The 23,887-nt window shown below is 32.2% G+C and overlaps 1 protein-coding gene across 4 annotated transcripts in view; it reads left to right on the top strand.

Annotated features, from left to right (window-relative positions):
* LOC115209811 (tubby-related protein 4-like) overlaps window positions 1-23,887 on the top strand; it is a 646,703-nt gene that overhangs the window by 427,251 nt on the left and 195,565 nt on the right. For all 4 annotated transcript variants that reach the window (XM_029778367.2, XM_029778365.2, XM_029778366.2 and 1 more), the window contains exon 6: window positions 5,763-5,905. In XM_029778367.2, the coding sequence (XP_029634227.1) occupies window positions 5,763-5,905 (143 nt within the window). The remainder of the gene's footprint in view (window positions 1-5,762; window positions 5,906-23,887) is intronic.

Genomic DNA, 23,887 nt, shown 5'->3' with positions numbered 1-23,887 from the left:
CTCTAGAAAGGACATCATGCAGTATAAAACTCTGCCCTGATATACTCTTATCTAACCCAAGCAGATGTGAAAATGTAGACATTAAAACAGTGATGACAGGACTGAAATTTGGCATGTTATGTTACAAACAACTAGTAGAATTTTCAACATTCCATTACTGTTATTAATACTGTTTTAAGAATATTACAACTTGGGACTGTATCTATCTGATTTATTTCTGACTGTCAAAATATTCTTCTTCTTTTGTTTAATTAGTAAGGCTATTATTAAGATCTGTTAATAAATCAATACAAACTCTCTGTAATAATTGCTGTTATTAATTAAAATTTTACTCTTTTTTAAAATTTTAATAAATTGTTCAATTAATTAATAGCTGAATTGGTAATTGGGAGTCAAATTGATATGAAAATATTTAGTATGATCATGTTTAAAAATTAACAATAAAAGCTGGATTGGCAGAATTGTTAAAGTGGTGCAGAATTTGTTCTGGTTCTTCTAAGTTCAAATCCTGCTAAAGTTAACTTTACCTTTCATCCTTCTGGTGTGGTTAAAATAAAGTACCAGTCAAATACTAGGATCACCAAGCATAGATTGGCATATTTTGGTCATATTATGCGGAGAAAATCCCTGGAGAAGGACATCATGCTCAGAATGGTCAGTGGCAAGAGAGGAAGAGGCTGACCAAGAACCCGCTGGCTTGACACCATCAAGAGTGATTACCGGAATGGACATAGCCAATCTGAAAGAAGCGGCCCAGGATAGAACTGACTGGAGGACACTGATCCATGGAGGAGCCGAGAGTCGACTTCGACTGAGCGGATAGATAGATAGATAGATAGCATGGCTTAGTGGTTAGGATTTTTGGTTCATGGTTCTAAAATCATGAGTTCAATTTCCAGTGGTATCTTGTGTCCTTGAGCAACACACTTTATTTCACATTACTCCAATCTACTCAGTTGCCTACTCAGTTGGCAAAAACAAGTTATACCTGTAATTTAAAGAGCCAGCCTTGTCACTTTCTGTATCACATTGTATTTCCTTGAGAACTATGTTAAGTGTATGCATGCCTGTGGAGCACTCAGTCATTTGAGCATTAATTTCAAGAGCTGGCTGTTGTGTTGAACATCATTGTAACCAATGAAATGCCAGAAAAAGGGATAACAAATATGTTTTGTTCCTGATTTTATACAGCATTAAAGAAGTCTTCACTAAATCTTTGCTAAATTTAAATAGTTTCCATAATCTTCTCTTCATAAATAAAAAAAATTACGTTTTTTTTTTATGGGGATAGCAGCTATTAGAATTTAGAATGAATTAATGATTCACAATCAAAGTTTAATCACATTTCAGAAGAGGATGACTATTACAAAACTGTTTAAGTTAACAAATTAGAATAAGTTTATGTGCCTTGAGGTGAATTTGTGGAAGAATTGTTTTTGAAGAAAAAGTCTTTGTCTGAGAAGTTAAATTCTCCTCTGCGTCTCATTAACAGTGTCTGTCTTATGAAGTTATTGAACTGATATGTGCCTACACAATCAACAATTTCATTCCTTGGTCTCAAGTATGATTTTCTCATATGATATTCAGTACTGTTATCAGAGGCCTTCAGCAGTTTCAAATTGTTACCATATTTGGGCATTTCTAATAAGTTTAATCAGTTCAAAATGAAATAACAAAGTCAGTGTTAGATCAAAACAAATTTTTCAGTCCATTCCTTCAGAAAACAATTTGCCATGGAACTACTCTGATGATACTTTGTTTTCAATTACATTGCAGCTCACAAAAGTGAAGGAACAGCTTTGTAGAAATTGCATAATTCAAATGCAAATTTTTTTATTTGACCTCTTTTACAATTAATTAAAAAAAGTGCAGTTGTATCCTCTGTCTCTAATGCCAAGTTATAAAGCATGTCCTCTCTAGTATTTTATTAACAAGATGCAAGATGTGAATAATACAGAACCAGTGTGCAATATTAATAATTGCTATTAGTGATTGATATTTTCATTTTTATGTAACTATTAGATATTCTCTTTTACTTGTTTCAGTCATTTGACTGTGGCCATGCTGGAGCACCGCCTTTAGTCGAGCAAATTGACCCCAGGACGTATTCTATCGGTCTCTTTTGCTGAACCGCTAAGTTACAGGGGTGTAAACACACTACCATCGGTTGCCAAGCGATGTTGGGGGAACAAACACATACATACATATATATATATATATATATATATATATATATATATACCACGGGTTTCTTACAGTTTTCATCTACCAAATCCACTCTCAAGGCTTTGGTTAGCCTATTGTTTAAATAATTTTAAAATAAATCATTTTTGGTTCTTTTAATTTGGTATAATCTGGAGGATAGGACTATACCAAGTACCTTTGCAGGCCCATATAAATTGGTGAGATTGGCATAGTGAACATTCCACATGAACTGTTGCAAAGCAACAATGACAGGGAAAATATGTGCATTCCAAAAATTACTTACCCTTGGAAAAGACTGGCTTTAGCAGCCAGTCCAGGCCTGGAAAGGTGAAAGTAATATGGGTGATGAGTGGAGGAGAGAATGATTGAGTTAAGGCTGCCTACAGTCGAGGTGGTATACGACAAGCCAACTTTGGAGAGCAGAGTTCACTGTGGTAGTGGTTGAAAAAGCATAGACAAGATGGAGAATATTGGTAAGTTGTCAGTATGAGGTTCATTCAGTCAAGTGTAGCTACTTGCATAAAATATTGGCCTTGTACCTAGTAAGAAGAAACAATATTTGGTATTTACTAAATATGATAAACCAATGGAGTGGAGGTAGATAGATTTGTTGAAAGTGTAACAATAAGACAACTAGTCATTAAAAGTAATTTAAAAGTAGATAGAATAAAATGTATCTGTAATATACGATTCAATATCAAGCATTCTATGTTTGAGGATATAAATAATTTGATACTGTCTAAATAAATAGTGATTTCAAATTTTGGCACAAGGCTAGTAATTTCTTGAGGGGGAGGCAGAGGTAAGTTGAATACACTGACCCCAGTACTTGACTGGTACTTATTTCATTGACCCTGACAAGATGAAAGGCAAAGTCGACCTCAGTGGGATTTGAACTCAGAACATAAAGATGGACAGAATGCAGCTAAGCATTTTGCCTGGTATGCTAACAATTCTGCCAGCTTACTGCCTAAATATTAACAAATGATATTGCTGGAATATATATGAACTAGAAGAGCATTCTGAGTCAGAAACAAAGATAAAATCTGTGTGTGTTATGCACACACATGGCTTAGTGCAGTTATGTGGGATAAAATTGACAAGTATAGAAATAGACTAATACCAAATGTAGCACTTGAATGCGTATATGAACAAACAAACAGACCAGTAAATGATCACCTATAACAAAAATAAATGTCTACTTACAAGACTTGTTGCTGATATAAGTGTTTCATTATTTATTTCATGGGTGCTTTTAAGCTCTTTAAATCACCATCACATAGACTGATTTGTGTTCTTATTGATTAACTAGGAAACAGTAACATACTTTTACTAACATGGAGAAACTAAATAGGTATTTCCATGTGTTGAATTCTTTGAAGTTTAAAGTTGTTTTCTGCTTTCTCATGAAATGTGCCTCAACTGTCTGGAAACTTACATCCTCTGGTTATTTTGTCATGAGCTGTGATTTTGTATTTCTTCATTTATTTTTTTGTATTGGAATACTGTGCTATGTGATGTGAATTTGTAAAAATGTTCCTCTAATCTGATTTGCAATCATTGTTTAGTTGATCCAATGTTGTTGCCTCCAGATTAACCTCTAAACAAATTGGTTTTTAAGCACATCAGTTGAATACCATCTGTTGATTGGACAGCAACAAATGTGGCATGCAACATCTTGTGTATTATTTTGGCCAAAGAACTGGCATTTACCCAGAGTGTAGTCATCATATGCTATTATGAGAAGAAAGTTGTCCTTAATTGATTCGCCATCTGTTCACTATAGTATGACACATTGATACATATCCTATTTTTACCATTATTGTTAATCTTTGTTCCCCTTTTTCTCCCATCGTTTACTACTATCTATCTGGCTGGTGCCACTACTTGGTGGTCTGTTTCTTTGCCTGCATACTCAATTCACAAATAACGTCTACAGCCTCTAATAGACACCATTTCTCTGAAATTTCCTAGCAGATGAGTTTATCACCAGATGTATATGTATGTATGCATGTATGTGTGTATGTATGTGTGTGTGTGTATATACATAACGCGTGTGTTGAGTATTTACAGTATCTCAATTGATGGTTATTTGGTGTGCAAATTTTCAGAATCCGGTCAACCAAGAGAAATGCAGCATAGCTACAGATCCCCACATCTCCCACTACTTTTGAAAATCATGAAATTGCAATATATTATGGATATAGTTATATATATCATGTAAGTGTATGTATGTGTATATGCCCAGGATGGAACTGAGAAAACCATAGTTCAAAATAAGGCTTAATACACATATTATGTAGTATGACAAGATATAAGTCATCATGTGTGTAAAGAGTAACTGAAACTACTCATGATGTTTATACTAAATTATACTGATGACAAAGAAGATAAAAAAATGTGGTAAGTCCTGTTTCAGTAGAGCTACAAGAAAGCAAAATGTGATTTGAGGTAAATTTGGTTATTCTTTCTAGCTAGTTGAGCAACCATTTAGAGGCTACTTTGTTAGCTTATTGAAAGGCTATGCATAAAGATAGGTAATAACTATACATACTCAAACATATATGCACACACTAATGGAATTTAGTTATGCCATTTCAATAACAGTTCAGTCAGTAGATATATACATATATCTGGGTTTCCTACTTCATTATTTCATATTGGACAAATCTGAAGCAGATGCTTTGTAGATGATGTAATATTCACCAGTCATTCTGAACCAAACATTTATCTTGATGATAGATCATACTCTGAAATATCCCTTTTACTTTTTTATTGCTGAAACTAGCCTCTTATCACATTTTAAATAGGGAAAGAAAAAGTTTTAGTCTTGTATTTATTTATTATTTTTCTTTTTTTTTTTTGTATCTTGTCTTCTAGCTGTATACAATTTGTCCATTGTGCAAATGTAGACATTATTCTGAAGTGAAATTTGTGCAATATTCAATTTTAGAATTCTTATCACTTAGCAATATTTTTAGAATTATTTTCACTTATTTGTTAGCATGTCTCATCCATTTTCATCATCCCCGTCATCATCATCATCATCATCATCATCATCATCATTGATGTTGGCATTTCCTCATTGTCACCTTCATCCTCATCATCAAATCCATCTTTGCCATCATCATCATTATTATCATCATAACTACTATCATTCTCATCATTGTCTGCTGTGACAGTGACTTTGTCATTGTCATCATCATCATCATCAGCAGCAGCAGCATGAAATCTGGTTGACTATCTTATGGAAGCTTTTTTTTGTGTGTCCAAATGCAGCATGTTTCATTTTGTTTCTGGTTGAAGAATATCCTACATTGTCTCATTTTATCAAGCTATCAGGAATATGTGTCAGCTCACCTGAGCAAACGACATGCTATTCAAGTAGAAATTTATTCTTCATCAACTTAACACTTTAAAAGTACAGTTAGGCACTAGCCTCATTAAAGCTCTCCTCTGTCTCATATTTAAGATATTTTTACATTTACACACACACATTATGTTGGCAATACCGCTATATAAATATTTACTTTCCTTTTTCTCACGTTTTTTATTAGGAGTCAAAATGGACTGGTCCAACTGCGGTGAGTACTTAGCAGTGGCTGGTTTTGTACGACTTCCAAATCTATACTGTCGAAATGAGCTACATTTCTATAGCAAAGATGGAAAACTTTTACATCGTGTGGTTGTACCCTCTCAGGTAAGCTTCTTAAGTATTCTTGTTTCCTCAGAATGTATGAATATTGCCTATATGTGTATGTTTCCACACCTTTATATCTTTGTGTGTGTGTAATTGTATGTTATTTATGTATATCTGCCCAAGAAGATCATGACAAATTAGAATTTCAATGAAAGGCAACTCCCAGAAGAATAGATTTTATATATATACATATATATATATATATATATATCCCCACATATACATATATGTATAGATGTATATTATTAATATGTTTTTAAATACTCTTTCTTATTTTCTTTTATGCTTGCATGATGATAATGTCTAAAATATTATACCTTGTTAAATACTCTCTCTACAACTTTAAGGTATATTGTGACATCCAGAATTCTTCATGAGAAATTTTTTGAGGAAAAAAAAGATTTTTTTTTTAGATATTTTCTATTTTAATCTGTTTAGTCACTTTGTTTGCAGCTCTCTGATATGAAAATGGATGTACTTCTAATTACTTCGAAAGATTTATTTTTATATTTATCAGTCTTTCAAATGAATTCTATCTGGCTAGCATATTTTAGGTGTTTAAAGACATTTTGATGGATGCCAGTTTTAAAGTTACCAATCATTATCAGAATCAGTTGGAAATTCATTGGCAACAATTTTTCTTAATTCTATTCTAATGACACCTTGGGAAATCTAAACTTTTATTTAAGTGAACATCATTTTAAAAAAATTATATAATAAGCTTCTTGTTGTTTCTTGTCATCACTATCTAGAGTATTTGGTTATTATTTGCAGTTATATTCTCACAAGTTTAAAATGTCAATAACTCCTTATTTATTTCTAAATGACATCAAATCTAATCCCAACAATACCTTCTTATTTCCTGTCATATTTCTATAGAGAGAAAAAAACCAAGAAAACTGTGTGTGTATGGAAAAGGGGGGTACACAAATATCAGCACATAGTTCTGACTAAAAAAAAAAAAAAGATTTTGTGTTTTAAATTTGTATATATTTTTGGTAGAATACATATGTGTGTGTGCATGCATACGCATGCATTAGTGTGTGTGTGTGTGTGTATGTGCACGTGTGCTCACATCTATATGTATGTGTGTTGAATAAATAAACTGTAAGAAAATCGTGCACAGAATCTCTACAGATATATTATGCAAAGTGCAGAGCAAATCATGATAAGTGAAAAAGTAACTGAAACTGTAAGTTTGTAACTCTTCTTTCTCTGTTGTGAAATCAAATATTAAATCCATTCTGACATTTTCATTCTGAGACCAGCATATCCACTTTGAGATACATTGTTGTATTATATGAATATATAAGAAAATCAGCTGAAATTTATGGTTTCTTTTGGAAATTATTGCTGTTCAGTAAATATAAAACTGTTTCCTTGCATTTTATAAAAAGGAAATTTTTTTCTTTGTTTTGACAAAGAGCACACACCACTGATGGATATATTGGCATTTCTGATTACATTGCTGTTGATAAGTACACTAGTGCATATGATTACATGATTACACTGATATAGTCAGTGTCAAACTGATTGTATAATGTCAACTGTTATTATTAGTTTCTTTTTACTTACCCTGTTTGCATTCATGGATGATGTCACAATCATGGTATCAGACAAATTAGAAATTGAGGTAGTTGTCACCATTCTGTAGGAATACCAGAACGTAATGGAAACATCAATAACTGAGATAAGTCAGTCAGCCTGCAACTTGGTGCCTAGAGAAATGTCTTTATGCATGACCGAGACTTCTGTTACTGGACCAAAGGTCTGCTTAAGATGCTTGGGTTCTGGTTCGGAGCAAACCTTTAAGTGAATGTAAACTGGGAAAGGTTGTAAGCTCTACCAGTCAGACAATGGGATCAGTGGATGTTCTGCTTTAGAAATTTATAGCAGATTAGTGGCAGGAAGTGTGATAACATTCTTGGGGAGACTCTGAGCACTGACAAAAATGAACTGGCTAGTCTGTTCCTGGAAACTTTCTGGTCAGGAACTATCACAGATAATTTCCAGATGTCTTTGACCTGGCAGTGCTACCAGGGGGCACTACTGGTTCAAGATAAGCTCTACAGGCACGGATGTGCAATCAGATGGGTGCAGAATGACAAAACTGTTCTGCATGCACTCGTTCAGTGTCTGGGCATTGCTGACTTGTGGGGTTATGTCGAACAGCTGCTGTCATATGTTGGACAGATCCATCTGTTGACCAAGTCTGTAGTGATGATTGCCCCACCACCCTCCTTCATTCGGGCAGGCAAGGCAGATTACCTTTGCCTGATGGCTGTGGTGAAAGAGGTTGTTTGGTGGACAAGGTTGAAAGGCATGAGTACAGATACATTCCTCTTTGATAGAGCTCTCATTGACTTTTCCAAGTTTCACTTGAAAAGGAAATTGAGAGTGGAGAGGGATGTGCTGTTCTCAAGTGAATTTATTGAAAGGTGGGTGAAAGTTGTGAAAATGGCAAGTGTGGATGGTACCTCTCACAGTGTAGACTTGTAAGTCGGAGAGAAGGAATTGGAGAGGGCACTTGCTCTTGGTGTTCAGGGAAATCTCGGACAGTGGGGTTCCTCAATTATCCCTAGCGGTCTTTCTGTATCAGGAGCACTACATCTCTATGATCCTCCCTGCCACATTTTTTCTTTTTTTTTTAACCTTTGAATGTTATGTATATGTCCCTTCTTTTTCAGTGTATACTGTGTATACTTACATTTTTTTTCCAGTCATTTCATTATATTTAAACCCTCACACTTTATGTCTGTCTTGGTATTGTGCCCCTCATCTTTCACCCTTGTGGCAAATAAATGAAATTATTATTGTTATTATTATTATTATTATTATTATTATTATTATTATTAAATAGTTTTTGGCAAATTTCTACTGCATCACCTAGTACACTCCTGTGTTCCTGAGGTGTATGAAGCATTGTGAGATTTTGTTTTTCATTGGTGTTGGGCAAGTACTGACTCTTCATGTTTGTGTATTGCATCAGATTTTGCTATGGGATTTGGCTTGAATCTTTTGTTCTGTTAATGTTTCTATTGTGTGGAGTGTGTGTAATCCGAATTGTGTTATTTCTGTTGGGCATCCATCCTGTAGAGTATATGTTGTGGGAGGTTCTTTATTTTATTAGATGCTTATTGTATAGAGTGTGTCCTGTTGGTGGATTATTTTACTTGGACTATGCTATTAAGTTGATAATATCTTGCATAAGGTGTGGAATACTTTTTGGATAGTGTGTAATGTTGTGAGTCCAAGTATGGTTTCTATGTTATTGTTCATGTTTTTTTGATATATCCAATGCTCCGATTATTACTGGTATTGTTTTTATCTTTATGCCCCACTTCTTGAATATTTCAGTTTCAAGATCTTTGTATTTTGACAGTTTCCTCATTTCTTTTTGGGCAATATGTTGGTCAGAAAGGAATGCCATGTCTATTATTAATATTATTATTATCATTATTATTATTATTATTATTATCAAAAATACAAAGATCTCGAAATTGAAATATTCATGGGACATGGAGGTGCTTGTAGAATCATTAGTATACTGGGCGAAATGCATAGGGGTATGAGTATTTTGTCTGTCTTTACATTCTAAATTTAAACTCTGCTAAGGTTGACTTTGATTTTCATCCTTTTTGTGTCAAAATTTGAAGTTATTATTATTATTATTATTATTAATAATAATAATAATAATAATAATAATAATAATAATAATATCTGCTTTTTAAATTTTTTAACATACCTACAGTGATTGGACATACATCTTGTACAGGCTGTCTCTATTCATCTTGATATTTGTCATCTCATCTATGAAACTTTGTAGTCTAAGATCTGATATCACCACTTTTACCTTTGTCTTCCTCAGGTCTTCCACTTCCATGAATACCTTCCATTAATAGTACATGCCACTTTTTCAAATAATATCCATTGTTTTATTATTTCCATTATCAAATGTCCATAGCAATGTAATTGTTTCTCCCGCACCCATCAGAAAATAGTTTCAATGCCCAGCTGTTCTCTCAGCTCACCTGAATTCTGCTGTATTTTTCAGTTTCTTAAAATTACCTAGTTGGCCTTAAACATATATAATCTCCAATGCCATTCCACTCCATCAAGCAACTCGAGTAAGCAAGCCTTATCTATATTTACTTCTTTTAACATAATTTTCAATGATCCACCTAATCTCCTTGCAAACATCTCAGTGGAACTTTCGTCTGTATCCAACTCAGCTAACATACTTGTTTATTCTATTTATTCATTACCTATCTTGTTTGTCAGCTTTTTTCTTCACTATAATCCTAATGTCTTTTTATTCAAACTTCCGTTTATCTTTACCCCCCTCCTATCTTCCTTCAGAACAACTTGCTCATTCACATAGTGTAGTCTTTACACAATCATTTAGTAAATGTACTTTGCCCATAACTATATTGATTAAATTCATGTTTAAACATTCATTTTGTTTCTTCACATTTTTTTGCTTTCTGTAGAAGAAATAAACAGTAATATACTGCAAAGAAGAGACAGAATCTTGAAAAAAAAATGCATGAGTATACACAAACATACATGTACGAACACACACACACACACACACACACACAATGTAAGCAACATTTTTCTTGAGAGAAAAATCTATTGATTTCTTCAGGAATACAAAATTGTGACAGTGATCTCTATGCAAAGATTCTTGACTGTTCTAATGAAAGAATATTGTCAATATCTGATGCACTTTTTATTTTATTTATCTTAGTTTTTGTGTGTTGGGATTGGGGAGTAAATTGTTAGAACCATGAATAAATATGGTAAATTTTTGTATCATATATTCCACAATTTTTGATAAAATAACAGATTCAGTAATTATTTTTACTTGATTTATTCATTTGAGAATTTTACTTGCAAATTACAATTCTATTGCTTCTTGGTGAACATTAAAGTAAAGAGCCTGGTGAAGTCTTTCAACTGTTAACTTTAGTATGATTTACCATGTAGCAAGCATTTGGCTTCATACTTTTGCAACTACATGCACAAACATCCTAGTCTTATGATTGACTAAAACTCATTCACCAATACTTTACAGCCCAAAAACCCACAGACTATTGTTTACTACTATCATGGCTTCTGTTCTCTGATACAATGAACACTTTACCTAATTATTTCTCCTCCAAAATGCATTTCTCTGGAATTCCCTTCCTGTCAATGATTCCTTCTGTAGAAATTCAAGTTGAACATTAACTATACCAACCTTACAAAGGGGCCTGCAGACGTCACAAGCACAATCCATCCTCCTTGGGTGGAATAATAATTAAGGAATTGTTATATATGTCTAGACCCATATGTCTAGTGTGCAACTTTGATAACATCTTTAGCTCCCTGTGTCATTTACCTCATCTCAAGAAACACAAAACATATAAACATATACATCCCCCATCACACACACTCTAAAGTACACACATACACTTTAAAACATGAACTCTGAAACATTCCCATCAGAATATACATTTACACCATCTTTTTTTCACCAAACTTTAATCTGTATCCCAACTTTATTACCATACAGATAATTCTAACATGTAGAATGTGATTAATCGTACAGGGAATCAAATAAAACTCTAACCTGATTCCCATATTCAGTGGGACAAAAAAAATTACATGCTAAACCTAGAAAAATCTTAACTCAGCCCACTTTAACAAACAAAGCGAGCTTAAACACCTTCACACTCTCCCTTCAGTGAAACTTTTCATGTCTTCAGAATACGCATCAACAATAAAGCTGGTATTTATTTCTGGACTTGTGCTTAGGTCCTTTGAACTTTCATCTCAAAGAATCTGTATATCACTATCCTGTTGTCCTTTAATTTTGTCTGCTTCTATTAAGAGTGTTTCTTCTTATGAGATACAAAAGAAGAAAATTATTGACTTGCTAGAAATAACTGCTAAAAGTCCCTAAAATCACACCTAACCACCTTTAAATAGAAAAAGATGCATGATATACTCCAAAGTACATTTAAAAAATAGTTAGGATGTCAAAAAATGATGGCCCAACTGGATTACTTTTGACTGTGGGTTTGCCTTATCAGGATTGACTTAGAGCTATACAATAACCTTACTATGAAAATAAATATCATGGTAGACCTAGTTTACTGAAAGTGCCTTAAAATATTCTGACTGTATCATTTACACAATATATTAAAACATACTATTAATATTACCAAACTGATGATAAACATGAAATTTTAAAATGGCAAGACAAATGCACCCCTGCCCATCACTAAAGACACTACCACCACACACACTCATATGCTGGTAGAAATCACACCTCAGCACATGAACATATTGCACCTTAACTTATTCATCTCAGCTACCCTTTCATAGTTTGGCATTTTTCATAGAAATTTAAAAAAAAAAAAAATGAAAGACCATCACCATCAAACTGAATTTGGGAACAGCCTGGGTGAAAATTAGCAGAAGTGTCTAAATTACACAATTTACCTAAGTTTTGTCTTCCTACTCCTGTTTCAGTTATCTCCAAAATTTATGGACATACTAGAGTAAATTTGATGGAATATTTCTAGACTGTCATATGTTCACTATAACATGTGATGATGTATTTAGTATTGTCTCACATGAAATATATCATGTTTAGTATACTGGATTTGTACACTGATCACTGAACTTTTTCAAAGAGTAAACAAGAGAAAAACTTGCATCTCAGGTAAACTAGCTGAATGCAACTGTCTTGTATGAAATATATCTATAAACTGCCGCACTATTAAGATGGAGGTGGTTTATATTAAGTTTTCTTACCACAAGTAGTTCTGTGAATTTAATGGGAATTATCAAATAACCTACTCTTTCAAACAATTTTTTTGACAGATTAAACTCTATAAATGAAGTGTATGACTCTGTGGTAAATAACATATATAACTTGGTAATTGTTCATTGGCTTATCTTTATATTTTATATGACTCTCTTCTCCCCCATTTTCAATAATATTCATATGTTGCTCCTTTTCTATCATAAGTGTTCTTTAGTCTGCTTCTCTAAAACAACATCATCCTTTTTATTGTCCCTGCTACATATTCTCTTACATTGACAACAGTAACTGCTACAAGTGAAAGTAACATCCATTTGAATCTTTATCAGTAAGTTTATTATTCAGTTGATGTGCACAAAAAAAAAAATGCTTGACAAAATCGTGCCAATGCAGGTTTGAAACTTTTACCAGTGATGACACACACCAGATAGTAATGCCTGATCTGTCACCTACATGTGATCGCTGTGTCTCTGGCAGATTTATCTTTGTTACAATCATTTAGAATAACAAATTCTAGTTGTTGGTTTTTATAATATAGACTGGCTGTAGCACCTGCTACTCCTTCTTGTGTTTCTGTTTTAATTTGATGCACCAAATATTACATGTAGTTTTTTTTCTTATGAGTACTACTGCCCTATAGAAACTCTTTTGTTTCTCATTTATTCTTGCAATACATTAACTTAGAGTACTTTAATCTCTATGGTAACCATTTCTAATCTAGTTCATTCAGTCACCTTTCTAATTTGAACTCTACAGGGGTTATAATTAAAACTTACAGTTTGTTATTTAGATTAATTGGCCTTCACCCCAGTCACTAAGCTGCCATCATCATCATGTTAATAGTTATGACTTTATTTTTCATGTTAGAATGGGTTAAATTGGTATACCAGACTGCATCTTTACATGTTTCTTGATCTTGCCTTATCTTCTCTGAAAGTACCAATAATCCCAAGTATGACCTAACTACTTCATCTGAAGGTTATTTTGTCTATTCCTACTATGAATATCTTCTAATACTGACTTTCAATAGTTGTTTTTGTTTTTCCGTGTCCATCATATATCTATTCCTATTTCATGTTCCTACCAGCAACAAATGCCTTTCATTGGCAAATGCCAATCATTTCCAATTATATTCATCTCTTCCCATCTCATGTTTCTACCAGCAACAATTGACAATACCAACCATCTCCAATTACTTAACAATTCACCTTCCTGATCTGTTGATATTGTAATTCAAAACACCAGATTCATTATAAACAAAAAGTCACAGTTGAAGCTAATGTTTTGAGTTTAATTATCTCATTTGGATTTGATTGTCCGTTTACTTGTTTCTTTATTTCTTGGATTGAGGATATCATTAAATTTTGGATTAGGTTTCAGTGATTAAAAGTAAACTAATGACTTTTATTAGTTTTAGGATGCATTGTGGCACATATCATTAAATAACAATTAGCTGGCTGTATGCATGCCTCTCTTAATTTCTAATTGGAATAATTTCCTTTAAATTACACAAGATGGATATCACAGCTTGAATTTGTTTTACTTAAATATAAAAAACCCCATAGGTTTTGTACCTATCTAGAGAATATACAATGATATTTATAATAGTAAGATAATAAGATAATGTAAGATAATAAGTTATTAGTAAAATAATAAGGTAATAATAAGATAATAGGGCAATGTGGTTAATCATCATGCTAAATATAGTAGCCAAATCTTCCTCAAATTACAGCTAGAAAAGTCACATTGGATAATGTCATCATAAGTGCACTGTGTCTATAGAAGGAAAAGATATATTTTTGTAACTGCAAAGCCTCTGATTACAGGTCTGCTTCATCAAGGTTGACCTGGGGTTAAATAGTACCAACAACTCTAGTCTTTCGCCTTAGCATTCCTTTTTAACAAGGAAGCTGATTCTAGAATTGTTAATGAAGGTCAGAGAAAAATTTACTGCTTATTACCTTAGTGTACAATAGTTTATATGCCATTTTATCTAATAATTTTACTGAATTCCTTTCAAACAGATAAGGTTTGACCCCATCTTAAAATTATATAATCAAAGTCATAATTAAGTTTATTTAAATTATAATGAAATCATGTTTTTTTTGTTAAGCCACATATACACATAAACACACTCACAAACACACTTATAGATTGTTGAGTATCTCTGAGTATTTGTATGTATAAATTTGTTTGTACACATGTATGTGTGTGGGTAAGAGTCAGAGAGGATGAAACAGAAAAATATTTGATCACTTTAAACAATTTCTTTGAAAAGCTCTCTGAATAGAACACTACTTTGAAATGCTTTACAATGAATTATTTTATGCTCTCACATTTTAATGTATTCATAAAAACAAAATTGTAGTTTAATATGTTACTCCCTATGCCAGTGCTAAATTAATTGATCACCTTGCACCACTGAACCTGTGTTTAAATTTATATAATCAATATAACTGACAATAATAATGTTAACTTATTGATAATGAAATGCTTTCAAGATTTCAATCAGGTCATGATACTTAGGGAAGATATTACCAGTAAGTGTTTTCTTTTAAATATGTTTTGCATGCATATTTTTCACAATAACTAGTTTAACATTATTCTGAAACCTCAGATAATAGCAATGTTATATCATCATCATCATCATCATCATCATCATCATCATTGTTTAATGTCCGCTTTCCATGCTAGCATGGGTTGGACAATTGGACTGAGGGCTGGTGAAACAAATAGCTGCATCAGGCTCCAATCTTGATCTGGCAGAGTTTCTACAGCTTGATGCCCTTCCTAACGCCATCCACTCCGAGAGTGTAGTGGGTGCTTTTATGTGCCACCGGCATGGGGGCCAGTCAATTGTAGATAAACTTCCTAACACCAACCTTTCAAATGAGAAAAACAAGTTGCTGTCTATTTTCAGTTTAGTTAATTTAAAGCAGCAGAGTCTTGTTTAGAGTGATTCCACAAATACAAACTCTATGGCAAGATTTGAACCTAACATTCCAGCAATCTTAACAACTCATTCATTTCCCACACATTTTGTAAATTATTGATTTTAAAGTATGCATTTATGTTTATTTATTATTAAAAACATCAAATTGCTTGACTTGATTTTGTCTAGCCTCAAGTTGGCCCTGGTCAAGTAGATCTAATGACTGTCATATTTTTTGTTCAAAGTTTATCTGGGATAGCTTTATCCAATATATACTCTTTTTTATTTTATTTTATTTTTTGCCAGTGGGATTATAAGCTGATAGGCTGAGTAGCACAGAATTTCCCTCACTAGCTTATCAAATTGCTTATGTATTTTATGATATTTAATGACCACTACTGTGAAAAGTAAACATCTATATAGTAGTCCATTTGAGTACAAACTGTTTTCACTATAGTGTAATGCTGTTAAATTGGAGAATTGGCATGAGATGACAAAATCGGTAGAGAGCAATATTAAGTCAAGTCTCTTTACATTCTGAGTTCAAATGTTACTTCAGTCAGTTGTTTTCATCTTTGTGATTGATTGGTAGAAATAGTAAAGGGTTGACAATCTCACCAGATTCAAAGACTTTACTGTTTATCCTTCTGGCATCACTAGAATAAATACCAAAAAAACTCTGAAGTTTTATATAATTGAATATACCCTCCTCCAAATTTGCAGCTTGTGTCTGTTAAAAAATCAGTATTTTGAAATTAGTGCTATTAATTATTAACAATATCTTTGGCATTAATTAAGGATTTAAATACTGGAATATAATGTTGCATTACTGAGATTCCTTTTTCTTTGTATTCAAGAACTGTATTCCATAGTAACCTTTGATTCTGGATACATAAGTTATCTCTTTGATTGCACAAGTCTTTGACTTTATTGAAAATCTAAACTATTAACCCTCCTTTTTTTCTATCTCACCAGTTCTATATAAATATACTTGTTTTGTTTTCCTCTCTGTATTTCTGTCACTTTATCCTCAGCACCTCATAGTCAACTGCTTTTTATAGCCAGACTTCATGGGAATCTATCATTTTCCAACATTAGCTGGACAAGCAAAACATAGCAGAAACAGCAGAAATAAGGCTTCAAATTTATTCTTTCTTTTAAATTCTTTCACATAGACATTGATCATAACCCCAATTAATTTCTAGTTGTCTTATACAGCATTCTCAGAAATTAAATATTAGATGAATTAAGATCTGCCTTATGAGGAGGTGAGTGAAGGCTATATTTGGGAGAGTTGAAGGATGGAACAGAGAAAAAGGAGACAACATGTACATTAAAAAGTTCAACTGACCCTGGTTGTTGTTAGCTTGTTACATTAATGCTAAAGAGACATTTAAATTACTCTGTGTGTGTGTATATATATTTATATACATATTAATACATATATGTTCAGAACAGTATATGGTGGGAGACTAAAAGTCTTCAATGAAATTACATTGAAACTTACATACTATATCAATTAATGCTAACAATAAAAACAATTTTTTTATAAATATTTTATTCTTTTATTTGTTGTTTGGTAAGCAAGCTACTTACCACACAGCCACTCCTGTGCCTGTATAAAATTTTAAGATCTTTTTCTAAAGCAAGTTAATTATTTCTAAAACTAAAATAAAAATCTTTATTTTCCATATTTGTGATGGCTACCTACATAAATGTGTCTTATGGTGCACAGTTGCTTTCATTGTAGATAATAATAATAATAATAATAATAATAATAATAATAATAATAATAATAATAATAATAATAATAATAAAAAAGTTTTATTTCCTAAAAATGTTTTCTACATTTGAAATAATTCAAGCTTTAGAAATCTTTAAGTATATTGTCGTAAAAATGTTACTTCAGAAAATGTTACAATGGGCTTAATATATGCTTATAATAAAAAAAATTTGAAAGGGCTTTTCAAAACTAGAAAACATTAAGTAAAGAGACAAATGTATGCACTTAATAAATATGTAAATGTTCACAATTTTTCTTGGTAATGATATGTGAACTTAGAAAAATAGGGTGAGGACAGACAAATTAAGTAAAGAATATTGTAACCATAAAATACAATATTTTATATTAACAAGAAAAAGAAGGATGTTTGAATGATTTATTTCAGACAGTTTTCTTTTTATTGTTACCTACAAATGATTGTTTTATTTTTCTCATAAATTTTATAGTGCGTCTTTTCCTTATGATCAATATGACATTTTAATCATCATTAAATTGTGAGTGTTAAATTAGGAATCAACCTAACGTCTTTTGTTCCAGTATCATTAGTCTCATTAATGTTACATTCAAATCATCCACAGACAATATTTTTATAACTACCATCAAATCATCATTATTGGGTGTTTGATCATATAATATCTGTATTCACATGCAGATGTTCACAGATCAGCTAGATTTTCTCAGCAATCCTAATCATCATTCTTGTTGTACAGATGTGTCACAGTATTAATTGCACCTAAGTTTGTATATTTGCAACAAATATTTCTTTGCTCTTGTATGGGGGAAAAGTTGAAGTGATAGTATAAATAATTGAAGCTAATTAAATGTACTTAAAAGCTAATTGGGTATTAAAAAGAAAAAGTAATGTCCTGTATGTATTTCAAAGAAAAGTGTATTGGAGTGAGTCACATAAGAGTTTCAGGTTAGCATTGCAAGCTAATAAAGCACTCGTCAATTATCATACATTACTGCTTACAACAATGAATTGGATCTCCCTAGATTTTTTAGTTTTATTTATTTATTTATCATTTCTTTTGGGTGGGGGGCAACAATTCTTGAGGAGAAGTAACAGAGTCTATATCTTTAGTTGGCCCCACTAGACTGGTGAGATCAACACAGTTGAATTTGCTTTGAGGTTTTGTTGACAGATGCTCATAAGGAAAATATGGGAAAGTGAGTGCCAGAGTATTGCGTTATAGGAAGGAAAGTCTCAGTCTGTTTAATATTGACTTTGGGAGTGAGTTACAGTAAGGATAATGAAAAGAGAAATGGCAGGTACTTAATGTAAGCGTAGATAGTGGTGATACAAAGCCTTCTTGTCTGAGAAGGAGCAAAAATAGTAAAGAAAAAGTTTGGACACTACATCTGTAGTGTAGTGATTGTAGGATGTTTGTTGGTCACTTATGTAGATTGGAAGTTAGGTGTCTTTGAAAGGTGATTATCTGTGTTACAGATACAAAGAAATATTAAAAGTGGGATAGGAATCCCCAACTTTTCTGCCAGTAGATCATTTCACTATCAACAGAACTAGATGTTAGGAATGTGTGTGTGTCTAATTGGAAGTAAATCAAAGAGGTCTGTAATGTGCAGCCATACAAGTATAGGGAAATAAAAGACAATGATTTCACTAATAATTTTATCTCTCATATTATTTTAATCATAGGGAGGAAGGGTAAGAAGACAAAAAGGTGGTACTGTGAGGGTGAGACTGAGTGAATGAGGTGGAAGTGTGTGCACATGCGTGCATACATGCACACACATACACATGCACACACACACACACTTTTTGTAGAGATAAAAAGGTGAGAGTTTGGCAGGGATATAGTGTAAATGAATCAGTGTGTGTGTGTGAGAGAAAGAGAGACTTGATTTACTACCAAGTTACTTTTCCTGGTCAGTGGTATCAGAAGGGAATATTATATAAAAACAAAGCACCACAGGGAAACTAAAGAAAAGTACATATGTATGCACATGCACATAAGCAAACACACACACACATACACACACATGCATACACGCACACACACATACATGTTGAAAATCTAACAATGGTACAAATAGACAAAGCAAACAGATTGAAATGCACAATGTTGAGTAATGGTGTTGTAAACTCAGGATAACAATAAGAAAATAGAGGAGAGAGAGAGAGAGAGAGAGTTCTTAGCATCATCCTCAAGTATTTAATGTAATTCAGTGTTTACATAAAAGAGAAATAACAATTACATTAAAAATATAATTGTCCTTATTTCATTATTTTAATCATAGGACTGTTGTAAACTGTTAACACAACTAAAGTTATTTGAATTTTCAACTAAGGCATGAAATAAGAATTTCTCTTCACATTTGATTTTCTCCATTTGTAGGATATGTATTATACTACATAGATGAAATACACTAAAAAAGTAAAAATCACACCATGTCTCTATTTGTATATGTATCTATATGCAGATAATCTACATGCAAAGACATTCTTGCATTTTAAGAATTGGAGGCACAATGAAAATAAAATATATAGACTAGCTAAACAAGCAATTAAGATTCTTAGGAAATTTAAATTTATATATGGTCACATTTAATTCACAAGTATACAAGTAATTACTAAATCTAATTTATCGAACAACATCTCTGATTGATTTAGTTGTGAAATTCAATGTTGCTGAAAGAGATCTGCAACTTTTTCCTTTCTCATTGAAATTCTTAAGTAGTTAGCTATGTTGAAACTTCTCAATTTGAAATACACATACACAATGGTTAATTTAGGATGCACTAAGCAGCATTTCAGGATAATTTGAAATGTTAGGTTTAACATTTTAATAAACATAGAATTTTATCTTCATTGTGAAAAGTTTTGTGTGCTGTGTATTGATTATCTAACCCACATTGTCAGTTCATGTACTGCTATGCAAATTAGACTAATCAGCTTAACTAAGCCTTAGTTTGTAAACAATAAATAGCTATAAGCTGCTGGTGACAAAAGATGGCTAGTCTTTCTCTGGTGAAGCTCCAAGAAGATATGAAACTAGCCAGATTGCCCCAACCTTTTTCGACCCATGGAAAGATCAAGCCTATAGTATAACTGCTTTGTTTTCATTTCACAGCAAGGGGCTAAATTTGTACATTTATTAAAAAAGTATACCTTACATTTCAAAATTTGCTTAATTTTATTGACCCAGAAAGAATGAAAGGCATAGTTGCCTTCTGCTGGATTTGAAGTCAGAATGTAAAGAGATGGAAGAAATACTGAAATTACTTCAAGATATAATAATTTTTGTATGTATCTCTTATATCAGTAATAATGTTTGGTTAAAACTCCATTTCATTTTCCTCTCCATTTAATTTCACATAACTACAAATATCAACAGATTTCATGTTTATGTATGTATCCATGTACAACAATATATGTGGATACATAAACATGAACTGTACTTAGTCCCTGCATACAGAATGTCATAAGAATATATAAAAATAAAGTGCAATAATATGGAATAAGACAAAGCTGTTCCAGCCATGGTCATCAGTTTTCTTTCTGAATGATGTATATTTGGGACTGCTAGGGTTTTTATTTGTGAAGGGTAAGATGTAGCTGATATACTGTTTCTCTACCACTATTGTCAATATCAAATAATATCTAGTTTTTCTAATATATATATATATATATATATATATATATATATATATATATATATATAATCATTGTCATCATACATTCATTTTCCATGCTGGCATGGGTTGGACGGTTTGATAGGAGCAGGTCAGCCGGGGAGTCTGTCCAGACTTCAGTTGTTTGTTTGGCATACACACACGCACACACACACACACACACACATATATATCATTCAACTAAGGTAGTAGTTGAATAATATTCTTAAGGCCGTAGTTTACTCACATGCAACATCTTTCAGAGCTTGTCACTAATTCAGCTCTTAACCAAACTAAACTGTTAACATTTTTGAAGAGGACTGGTCTCTAGCTACATTTTGGCATAAAAATTTGAGATTTGATCCAGTAGAAAAAAGTTTACAGCAAAATTTGTAGCAATGTTTTAAGAGAGTAACTTTTTTATTTTAAAAGCAAAATATATTTATCTTAGCTTCAATAATAGAAGAAAACATGAAGAATTTCATAGCTTTGGTCCCATGCAACAAAAATTTGTATCAAATATAAGTAAAGCAAAAAATTGGATTTAAGTATAATTAACTTTTTTTATTTTAAAAACAAATTATATTTTAATTAAGCTTAAATGATAGGGCTCAGTTCAAGGAATTTCATGGTGTCAAGCTCATGAAATGAAGTCTTAAAAGGAAAAATTATGAGTGGTTGTTTCTTAAATTTGAGGGTGATCATATAGTTCTATACTTTTTTATGAATATAGTTCTATAAGGGGACTTTTAATATATGTCACAGGCATCATTGGGGTAGGGAAAAATTATCAATGACACCGCTAATTAACACATTTGACATATTATTAATTAGCATAATAGCATAGCCTGGAAAAAACATAGATTACATGGAAAAATGCAGGCAAGGGAAATAATATTCTTGGAAAATTACAGGACAAGTTATTACACTTGGAAAAGTTCAGGACAACTTCTTGCATCTGATAAAGTACAGAACAAGAAAAATTTTACTTAAAATATTGCAGCTAAGGATAGAATTTGAATACTAGAAATTACTTGATTTTAATTTACAAAGTAACATTATAATTAAAGAAAAGGTACCATCATTTTGTTAAAATATTCACTCACTGGAATATTTAAAAAATGAGAGCCAGAAGTACTAATTCAGCAAAGTAGAGTAGTATATATGGTATGCAAATTCATTATGTAAAAAATAGGCATTAGGTAAAAACTAAAAGTGTGAAGACTTGGCAATAACTTAGGCTATAACTGAGGCAAATTTTACTGTGAATTTGTTGTTATAGGTAGATTTTACTGTAATATGTAACTAATATTTGTATCATTCTATTTATTGTACTAACTAACACACACACACACACATACATACAAAACAAGGTGGAGAAAATGGTACTCGAATACTAAAGGCTGAGTAAAACACTATATTAAAGATGAAAAGATTCACAAACTGTTACATAGTTTCATATGATTGTTCATCAAACAGTTGTGATAATACAGAATAATAAAAATTTATAAATTGTGTTTATATGTAATATTTTGTAGAATAAATATTTAAATATAACTGGGTAACTTGTAACTAATTTGAACAGAAAAAAAAAAACAAAAAACAAAAGCAGTGTATAAATGACTGCAAGTTGGTGTTGACTGTAATAAAGAAATAGGATAAGCAACAATTGAATCAAAAAGCTTTGTCTACATCTCTTTCTTTTCTACTTTCCTTCTCTCTCTATTTTTTGTTTCTTTTATTAGCGTATTTTTATTTGTTTACTTATTTTAATCTCAACAGATTTTAATCTTTAATTTAAATTTCAGTTTAACCCTCACCTCCTCTGTTTTGACTTCTTTTTAATCATTTGCAATTTCTGTTTCTTAGCATAGCCTCTTATTTTCTGTAAATTGTTTTGCTTGTTTTTACATCAAGTTTTTTTTTTTTTTATTATTCAACTATTGTTTATAGTTATTTCTCTGCTACAACCAACCACTTGCAACCATTTATACACTTATTTTTTTCAAATAAGTTACCTCATCAGATTTAAATGCCCATTTGTTGAACTGATATCTACAAATATTTATACACACAATTTATAAAATTTCATTATTTTGTAACCATTATGACGAATGGTTACATGAAACTCTGAGTAACAGTTTGTGAATTTTTTCAGCTCTAATAAAATAGTGTATATGTGTATGTATTCACCTTCCCCTCCATTTTGCCTTATGTATCCACTTATATACCACAATATTCTCCTGTTAAATCCCTTCCCTTTCCCCCACTTCTAGTTTCCATTCTCCTCTTGAAATGTTGCGGACTCACTCACCTACCTCCCAATCGAATCCCCACTCCACTATATGCACTTCCTTGTAACTTGGGTATACAGCCCCTGTCTCCTCTGTTATATCATAACCTTCTATCTCCAACCTCTCTTTTCCATCTGAAGAAACCATGTCTCCCTTCTAATGCAAAACACCTTTCTGTCCCTCAATACTACTACCCCCCCCCCCAGTTGAGGGGTCCCATCCTACGAGTTACTCTGTAGAATGGTTGGTGTTTGGAAGGGCATCTAGCCATAAAAATCTTGCTAACAGTGGAGCTTGGTGTAGTCCCCTGACTTTCCCATTCCTGTCAAATTCTTCTATTTTTGTTAGCATGGAAAATAGACATTAAATGATGATGATATATACGTGTGTGTGTGTATAAGCAGACTTTGGGTTAGTTTTAACCATCAAGGCCAAGGTCATTCTGGAACAGCAGCTATATTTACATTATTTCATATTTCATCTGTATTGTATCAATCATAGTATCTTCAGCTCAGATATGGAC

This window comes from Octopus sinensis, linkage group LG3 (genome assembly GCF_006345805.1).
Source record: "Octopus sinensis linkage group LG3, ASM634580v1, whole genome shotgun sequence".
Taxonomy (NCBI): Eukaryota; Metazoa; Mollusca; class Cephalopoda; order Octopoda; family Octopodidae; genus Octopus; species Octopus sinensis.
This window is presented reverse-complemented; position numbering and strand designations above follow the sequence as displayed.